This window comes from Eurypyga helias, unplaced genomic scaffold (assembly GCF_000690775.1).
Source record: "Eurypyga helias isolate BGI_N326 unplaced genomic scaffold, ASM69077v1 scaffold7621, whole genome shotgun sequence".
In the NCBI taxonomy this organism is placed as follows: domain Eukaryota; kingdom Metazoa; phylum Chordata; class Aves; order Eurypygiformes; family Eurypygidae; genus Eurypyga; species Eurypyga helias.
In genome coordinates, this window is record NW_010228856.1 from 1270 (window position 1) to 10803 (window position 9534).

A 9534-nucleotide genomic window follows, 5' to 3' on the forward strand; every position below is an offset into this window, starting at 1 on the left:
TATTCCTAGTTGTTTTTTTTTTTTCTTGAAGCAGACTAATTACGACCTCTTCCCCCATAGCCCAGGGGCAGGACATACCTTTGCTGCATCCCTCACAACAGTGTAATCCTGGGGTGGGCATCTTTGTTTTACAGACTACCCTTCTCTGACCCCCAGGCCTCGCTGCCCAGATGCTTCCCCATCATTAAATAACTAACCATCAGTGTTTCCCCACCTTGCAGGCACACCAAGGGCATGAGAGCAGGGAAACCGCAGCTCGTAAATGAGAATCAGCTCAGGGACTGAGGGATGAGACCTTCCAAGAAGCCTAGAGGCCACTAGCCCCCAGCCCACCACCCCCGCTGCGTGATGGCTTGGGGAGGAGGGAACCCGAGAGACTGACATCAACACCTTGCAAAAGCCACCACTTGTCTCGAACTGTAGAAGCTGTAAACCACCCAGAAATGCTTTGCTCCTTAAATTCCAGTGCCCAATTCCCACTTCCACGAAGAAGATCACACGTCTGACAAAAGGTCTTCTCCCCATTTACTGGTGTGTCACAACCACCCTCCAGGGCAGCTTCCTGACAGCTCTAGGTCAGTCGTGGTTCACCAGCTCCCTCTGACCGCACTGCTAACCCACATCTTCCTTCCCCCTCCACAGGTCCCTCCTCCGCTCCATCCAGCCCAGCCCGGTAAGGATGTCTTTCTTGCCATGTTGTCCAGCAGGCAGGTGGAAGTGGCCAAGGAGAGAAACGCAACATGTCTTTGGTCTTGGCACCAGCCTTCCGGCCTGGGAGCAAGCTCCGGGGAGAAGGGCAGGGTTGGGCTGCAGGCCAGGAGAGCCGGTGCGAGGGACCAAGGCTCGGGCACTGCTGGAGGAGGATCTAGCTTGGGCACAGCTGAGAACTGGTGTGAGGACAAGGGATTGGGACAGCAGGGTGGGGAGACCATGGCACATGGATATATCTTCCCTAGCTATAAGGAAGGAATTCTTCCCGCAGAGGGTGGGAGCACTGGGACAGGTTGCCCAGAGAAGCTGTGGATGCCCCATCCCTGGATGTCTTCAAGGCCAGACTGGATGTGGCTTTGAGCAACCTGGTCTAGTGGAAGGTGTCCCTGCCCATGGCAGGGGGGTTGGAACTAGATGGTCTTTAAGGTCCCTTCCAACCCAAACCATTCTGTGATTCTATGGATGCTGCAGGAGCAAAGGGCTACTGGAAATTTAGGTGGGCCACAGGCACAGAGCATAGAAGGCAGCCACATTAAATCAGCAAAAGAACCACTCACCCAAGGGACAAGAGGGGGGAACAGCCTGGGATGGGGTCTGTGCCAGGCTGAGGAATGATGACTGAGAAAGTGGAAACTGTGCAAGAGAAACTTTCCTCCCCACACTGCGCCCCAGTCCCTACTGGGGCAGAAAAAGTGCCCACAGCAAAGCCGATGAGCTCTGTCAAGTGGGGAGGAAGGTATGAAGACACCAAACAGCCCAGTTCAGGTGGGGCAGAGCAAGATTCTTCAGCCTGCATCCATAGTGTTCTCCCACAGTACACTCGGCATCTCCCATTGCCCGACACACCACCACTGGCCTTGGACACTCCTGACAACTGTGATGGCCAGGCTAGGAGGGGATGGGGAAAAAAACCCAACAAACTAAAGCCGAAACCAACACTTAGGCTAAATCCTAAGAGGCCGTATGTGACATCAGTATAATTACATCTGCCTGGGGCTGCTCTATTCCAACCTGTGTTATCCCTGTGCGATGACTCCTTCCCTCATCCTACCCCCTAAACATGGCCATTGCAGCCGGACAGTCAAGTGAACAGCATCAGGACACACCCAAAGATGCAATAGGGAATTTAAATCTGTAGTTAAATTTGAAATAGTTATGTGGAAAAGCGTAGCTTTGCTGATTTAACAGCGTCTAAACCACACTGCACCCCGACTGTATCCGTACAGATACACGCGTGGATGAAAGCTTAAAAACCAAAGGTCCTCCACGCGCTAGGTGAGGGGATCCTTCCCAGGGGAGGTTTGTCACAACCTCCGGAGGCTCTGAGCAGGACAGCAGCAGTTCATGCTGACAGGGCAGGAGAACATTCCAGATGCTTTAAGATGTAGAACATTAGATGCAGCTCAGGCACTTCAAAACTACCGGCTGCAGAAGGGAGGATCCGTCTCCAACAGCTGCAGACACTTACACTCCATAAGGTCTAGAGCAGGCAAGAACGTGCCTTCACCTTATTCACTTCTTCTACCACCAGGCCACAGCCGCAAGACTCCACCTATGAGAACTTTGACCGCAGGCAGGCCGACGGCCAGACTTTGCCGACAGAAAGAGCCTCCAGACGCAGCTGAGGACCCGGGCGGCCTCACCCGCACGGTGCGAATTCCCGTCTGCTCCGTGCTAGGGTGCCTTTTCCCAGGGAACACAAGACTGACGTTGACTGACGGACAGAAGGTCAAACAGGGCCTGAGGGTGCGTGACTTCCATCCCTGCTGTTCACGAGCAAGAGGAGCTCTTAAAGGGAAAACAAGAAAGGAGAGGACAAAGAGGGATGACGCTGGAAGAGCAGAAGAGGAGCTACATAGAATGCCCGTTCTAACCAACCTGCATGTTTTTAGCCTGTATCAGATAGTGTTTAGCAAGCGGGTAACAGGCTACCATTTTCTCACGTCTTTTTGCTATGTCTTTTTTCAAATGTTACCTCAAAAAGCAGCTTTCACCACCCCACTTGGCAAGCCACATGCAGCTTCCAACAGCCAGGAAGTGAAATACCTTCACGTTTCAAATATCACCTGTGAAAAAAACGCTATTGGATTTTGAGCTAGTTTTTTATCTTTATTATTCCTTAACTTCCAGGAGGGTTTATTTAAGAGTTTAAAGGAAATCTTAACTTTCAAGAGGAGTACAAGCAAAGAGGAAAAGAGGTTTTCCAAAAGCTGGTAGAGCTGGAAGCAAGACATGCAAAGGGTGGTCTGTATTGTAACTCCGCTGCAGCTCCTGGTGCCCACGAGCACACACAGGCAGAATCTTGGGAACTTTGGGATAAACATGCAGCGAGTGTTCCAATAAGCCAATTTAGGTGGATTTTTTTCTTTATAAAAAGGCAAAAAAAAAAATTATTTCTGAACAGTTTCCATCTCGGTGTTACATGACGAAGTTGCTTTAAGGCCTGACTACTCACCGCTTAAATTCTTCTGAGATTCAGTCGCTACAACAGAGTCACTGCCGGTCCACAGACAAGTCTCAAACCCAGCGGTGAACGTGCTCCCAGAGCAGGCGAGCAGACCCGGCTCACGGTACAGCGATGCAAGACAACGTGGAGTCACCGTCAGGCAGAGAAAAGCCCAGGATAGGGCTGTGGAGAGCGACAGGTTGGCACAGAGAAGGAGTTAAAAGAGAAGCAACAAGAACCCACTTTGATTTCCATCACTGGATTTGATGCTTTGTGCAGCCATTCTAGGGCAGCAGCTCCAAAATTCCTGCCCTAACAATGAAAAAACCCAAACAAAACAACCACCCCCGGTAACACCCGCCACTTGGCGGGAGCCCCAGCTGTGCTGAATTACCATCAAGCCCATGGTCCTGCTTGCAAACTCACCCCCCACCTGGGAACTTTTATTTTACAGTCCATCTCTTCAGAACATCTGCGCTGGGAAGGTAAAGTACCACTCCAAATGACTTGGCCAGGATAATAAGGCAAAACAAAAAATACATGCAAGGAAGTACTTGAAAATAATCTTTTAAATCCCAGTTTAAAATCCGAGAAGTGTCCAAGTCAGGTTTAATAGAAGATGGAAAGAGAAAAAGGAAGTTATAGCAGACAGTACAGTCACAGACCAGTAAGCCCCAAAACCAGCCGGCACGCACCACGCGTGCCTTCGCGTGTCGCCAGCACCCCGCTGCCAGCAACGCGTGTCACGAAGCCGCCGCAGCAACTCAGGTGTGCGGAAACTCAGGGATCGGCACCCTTTGACTCCTACTTACTTGGCTTCCAGACCACAGCCCACACCAGCGCAGGGAATGGGAGATCAAGGACATCCAGGTACAGGAGCCCACCACAGCCCTGCACACTAGGAAAGGCACAGAAATTAGTTCAATTAGTTCACGCCAAATCCTGCCCCTCTCCCCAGCGAGTGGCCTCTTTAACCCATCCAAACCCCCGCCAGACTGATCTTCAGTGGGAAGTCTGCTCGCAACGTTTCCCTCTCACTGCCCGCTGTTCCAGGCTTTGGAAAGGGAGAGCTTACAGGGCAGCGCTCGCAGGCCAACACACCGGCAATGGGGTGGTGGGTGTCCATGCAGACCACCCGCCCCGGGAATACGTAAGGAAGAAGCCCCAAGTTGGCAGGCCCTGGTCCTCATGGGATACTCCAACCACCCACTCCCACGTCCCGGGGGGACAAAGCGCAGCAGGACACTTGCCAGGCAGTTTCTAGTACCGACCTCGCGGGGCCCAACAAGTGTGTTCCACTTCCTCCCCACTTTTCCCCCCCCCGAGTTTATGCATCCCCCGGGTTTGGGAGGATTTGGCCATCGCTCTGTTGAGCACTTCAGCTTCCAGAGTAAGCGGCACCAACTCCCATCACAACACCGTGGCCGCTGTGGGATGCTGTCGAGTCAGGCTGCACAGGCAGCACCGTCTGCCCGTTTCACACATTTCGCTGCTCAGCTTCTATTTTTCCATTCCAATGACTTAATCCCACATCATCTATTATGTCCATTTCCCTATTTGGCCTTATTTTCTTAATAAATACTTAAGCTGCAAGGCACAGGCAACATCCCAGCGCAACATCTGCCGTGCCAGTCAAACATTCAAAAAGCCACAGATATGCGTTCTCCGAGTAAACCACATGAATTATCCCAACGGCACGGTTGTAAGTAGCTGACGCTCCAATTTCATCACTTTCCACTGCAATCTGCAGCGCTAAAAACAACACACAACTCAGTTTTCCTTCGGAGATTACATGGTTACGTTCACGATCTGAACAAGAACCCTGCAGTTTAGGGCAGGAGGGAGGGTGGGAGACGCTGGAATGTGATGGTCTTTCCAGAAAAACCAGCAGGGACAAAAACTCAGTCTGTTGGGCACCGTTGAGAGAACAAGATGCTGAGCTCCAGCGATCCCTTTTGTGATAGAGAACTGCCAGTGGATCTGCCGGGTCATAAAACTGGCCCCCTGTATTTGAGGAAAGGACAGGTTCAGAGTTCAGGCCTGGACCCCTGCCAGGTTCACCAAGAGGCCAGAAGACTGGTTTGCGGGTGACACAGGGAGCAAAAGCAGTAGCTCATTCTCTGCTTCTAAGGACCTACCACAGTGTCACTCAGAGTGTGCTTTAACCATGATAAAACAAGTGCTTCTCATCACAATTATTAGATCAAGAAATGGGGAAAAAAATAAAACAACTCAACAGCATCATTTCTATTAAATTTTAAGCAGTAGGTTATCGAGAAGCTGTTTCAATGGTCAAGATGATGAGACACGATGACGGTGTCAACGGTGTTTGCTGACAGCAGCGACCCCAGCTTGGTCTGGCCCTGGCCACCAGCAAAGCCCTCAGCACGAACCTTGTACCACCAGCACCAGTGGAATAGTTTTCCCCTCCCTTCCTCCATACGACCATCCTTCCCCTCATTTGGGATAAACACCAGATTCCACAGCCCGGGTCTGTTGAGTGCTGAAAGAACAGGACCAGCCTATCACCCTACGGTGCCATTACCTCAGAGCTTCAGGGGATTTTGCCAGGACAGAGAAGCGTTGTCTCCGCCATCACATCAATGAGTTTTCTTGTGGGCCCTGGGCACAAAAACCAGGCTGTTGTATCACACACAGGTTAAATCCAGGGTGTCAAAGAGAAGAGTCTGCAGAGCTCCGTCAATGGAGCAATTGCATGGCACCCCCCCATCGTACATTCATCTCCAAGACCAATTAGGTATCACCTGATGTGGGTTCTTCCAGCACGTTGAGAATCACGGTGTTTGTCACAAGTTGTTTTTTTAAATTTTTAATTTTTATTTTGCATGGTCTTTTCAGACACAGCATGTTATAAACGCAACATTTGCAAAAACTCAACAGCTGAAACAACATCTCGTTTTAAAAGTGCATGGCAAACACATTTCTGACTTCTTCACATTTTTCTGCGACTGATCAACGACATCAAATCTAAGAAAACCAGTGCTTGTAAGTCTTGGGGGGGGGCAAAAAAAAGGCAGCAGAAGGTATTCTTCCAGACATGAATTCTCCAAAAGAGTCTGTTAAAAAACATGCTGCGTTGTCGTCTGGTTAATATACAGAGGGATGTGCAGATGTATATATATATGTAAAAATCTGCATAGGCTCGCAGACAGAGCGAAGGACTCCAAGACCACATGAATACGAAGGTGATCGACTGACCCCACTGGCACAGTTACAGTCCATCAAGGAGGAGGCGATCTGCCCTCCAGCAGCAGAACCACCGTCAAGAGCAACACTTCAAAGCATTACTGACCAGAAAGTAGGTCATGTCTCCTTCCCCCAGTGACCAGAGCTGACCATGTAATGAGTAAGCACGTTCCAAAGGCACAGTTGATGGAGGAAGAGAAGAAACAACCATTGTTCCTTCACACAGGTGTACAGAACGGGGCTGTGGGACCTTGGGCCACCTCAAATAAACCAGTGATGAAAGGGACAATGTTACACGAGCGACTGGGGAACCTCACCTTCTGCTTCCCCTGAACAAAAGTGCATCTTACGATCAGACAAGGCAACAAAACCAGTGATCGCTCAGCTGAAAGATTAGATTTACAGGCTCATGGTTCACGCTTTGGCAACAGAATTCTAACAAGTGACCACGAAGTTTACAGGATAAACACCTTTTCAGAGTGTCATCTAAAATCCCCATGTCATGCCCAGCAAGGCAGACAATTAAAACAGTGGGTGTCCACTTGTTAAATCAGTATTTTCTAAACGACTTCCAGAAATAAGGAATCCCGCCTAACATGAACATAACTGACTGTTCCCCTCCCAGGCAGAAAATCCATCTGTGAACACCTGACTAACAAATAACTTGATTAGAAGTTACTCACATTCAATCAAGCAATATGGATTCAGACTCACTAATACTTAGAAAACAGGAAGAAACAAAAGTTCTTTACTTCAGATTTTAGATTGTATTTACAGAAGTGGGAGAAGATTGTAGGCATGCCTGCAGATTCCTGTGGAATAGCAAAAAACAAGTCAAAATTTTAAGTATTATCTTTCCAAATACAAAGATTTCACGAGTCTCCAGACACACACTCACATAAGATTCAGAGGTATCTGGTTAAGAAAATCAAAACCTCTCTGAGACACAATCCTCAGCTCACTTTGAATTGGCCAGAGTGATGACATGCTGGAAAATTAAAAAAAAAAAAAAAAACCAAAAAAAAACACCAAAGGAATGAAGCAAAACTTCAAGGTGCTACAGGATGAGCTTTTCTGTCTAATGATTCGAGGACCCAATCTCAGGTATCCTCCCCTCGGGTGTGCACCACACACAGGTTGATATTCAAGTATTTTCACCCACCAAAACCCAAGTGATTCCACAGGCCTACAAATCAAAAGAAAAGAAAGAAAAACTTGGAGAGGAGAAAACTCGCCAGTGTGCATATCCCCATTTAAATTTCTAACCTAGAAAGTGGAACTCTGAGGGTACAAATGACTTGTGCAATAACAACATTATATGTAAACCAGAGTAACCAACAGTGCGTGACGACCGTGTGAGCTCCGTCCCGCTATCGTATGCTGTCCAAATAATGCACTTCTGGGTACAGAGTGTTAACCAGGAGAGCCAAGAGATTATTGCCATCTCGAAGACAATGTTCTGGGTGCTTGATGAACTCAGAAGCCTGGGAAAGCTGCTCTTGGTAATCCATATATTGTTTGTTTGACGCCATAGATTCGAGAGCGCTCAGTGCCTATAGATGGAAGGGGAAGTCCTGTTAGCTGTGCGTACTTTGGCCTGTAGCAAACCTGTTCACGAGCCACCACAGTCACAACTCCACTAGACGATCCTGGAGTATTTGGAACAATTGTAAAATACAGTCCCCTAACAATGTTTGTAGCCACCTCACATTTTTCAAGCTGTTCCCTCCCCCACATCAACACAACTACTGTTCCATCAAGGTTTGCTGGGATCCCGTAACCCAAACGTCGTATTTACTTCACGAACCCCAGACGTGGTTGCAAGGAAATGACACTGAACTACAAAGTGCACACTGAACTATTCACTTCAGGTTTTTCTTACAAGCATCTCTGATATTCACACAAGTATTATTTTGTTCCCCTTAATAATATTATGGAGACAACGCCAAGCTAGAAATTAGACATAAAAGAGCCGGTGCTGGCAGTACCAGCCAGGGCAAATGCTGGAAATACGACTGAACAAGTTTAATTCCTTTGTTAGAGAAGAGAAACAAGTTGTAACAAACAAGTTACTGGGCTCTGGTTTCTAATCAACTCCTCGTCCCTCTTCTCACACTTACTGAAACAATAATATGGTCAGTGTCCATGCTAAAGAAGGAATGTGTACTTCTCACCAGGTTTTTAAGCCCTCAAATTGTTGGTGTGAATGTAGTCCTGCTTTATCACTGAAAAGCAAAGCAATCACAGCAGTCCTGCTTTTTTCCTGTTTGTTTTAAATTCCTTCTACCTGCTATGTTCCAAAGTTTCCAAACTCAGGGTTTACAGACGTTAAGTTCATCTGCCCCTTTTCAGTGCGTGAGATGAAAAAACGATGCCTTCACATTAATACAGAAGGTTGTATGAACAGGTCTACTTGCATTCAGTCTGGGATCACTTTGGATTAGGGCTCAGGCAGACAGTCCTGCTACCAGAGTGCAGCAAGCCCCCACCATCACCTGGCCTACACTGCGCTTGCCTTGTCTCTGACAAATCCCAAAATGGCATTTTGACGTAAAGCAAAACAGTACACAAGTTTGTGTGCACCCCCTTCCCTGAGAAGGGTAATGAGAGGAACAAGCTATTTCCAAAATTCAGAATTTAGAGCCAAATGTAAAGCAGTAGCCAAAGATAACTGAGGGCGTTCAGTGCCTCATAAAAATTAGCCAGTTGAGAGCAAGATGTAGCTCTCCAAGTCAGCAAGTTGACGCAATGCTTGCAGCGACTCCCACAAGCCCCAGCCCACGCAGCGAGCACGCACGCACGTCAAGACGCCCGTGGCGGCACACACTACCTGCTGGGCCTTCTGCGACAGCTTCGGTTCTGACCCCGCTTTCAGGCGGACTTGATTCTCTGCAGGAATCTGTACCAAGAGGAAGGCAGACAAACTGCGGGCAACCACGCGAAACCTTGCACAGGGAAAACGACAGAGAGAGAAGGTGGCATCAATTCTGCAAGTCCTCAACAGCAGGTAAACCTGGAAGTTGTAACTCATGAGATATCTCTTGCAGAAGGAACAGAACAAAGACTTTAGAGGATGGTTTTTAATGCATTATGGGGAAAAAATCACTATAATATATGAAGTGTCTGCATATGGTTTGCATGGCAAGGTTTTGGTAGTGGGTGGCTACGGG

The 9534-nt window shown here is 48.4% G+C and overlaps 2 protein-coding genes across 2 annotated transcripts in view; one reads left to right on the top strand and one right to left on the bottom strand.

The window, feature by feature from the left end:
* Positions 1-7016, top strand: part of SIGLEC15 (sialic acid binding Ig-like lectin 15) — a gene marked incomplete at its 5' end in the record, with an annotated part of 7719 nt that extends 703 nt beyond the window's left edge. Inside the window, 2 exons of the mRNA XM_010160164.1 lie at positions 2243-2457; positions 6990-7016. Coding sequence (XP_010158466.1) covers positions 2243-2457; positions 6990-7016 — 242 coding nt within the window. The remainder of the gene's footprint in view (positions 1-2242; positions 2458-6989) is intronic.
* Positions 7017-7734: 718 nt separating this feature from the next.
* EPG5 (ectopic P-granules autophagy protein 5 homolog (C. elegans)) overlaps positions 7735-9534 on the bottom strand; it is a gene marked incomplete at its 5' end in the record, with an annotated part of 47237 nt that continues 45437 nt past the window's right edge. Inside the window, 2 exons of the mRNA XM_010160165.1 lie at positions 7735-7917; positions 9195-9309. Coding sequence (XP_010158467.1) covers positions 7735-7917; positions 9195-9309 — 298 coding nt within the window. The remainder of the gene's footprint in view (positions 7918-9194; positions 9310-9534) is intronic.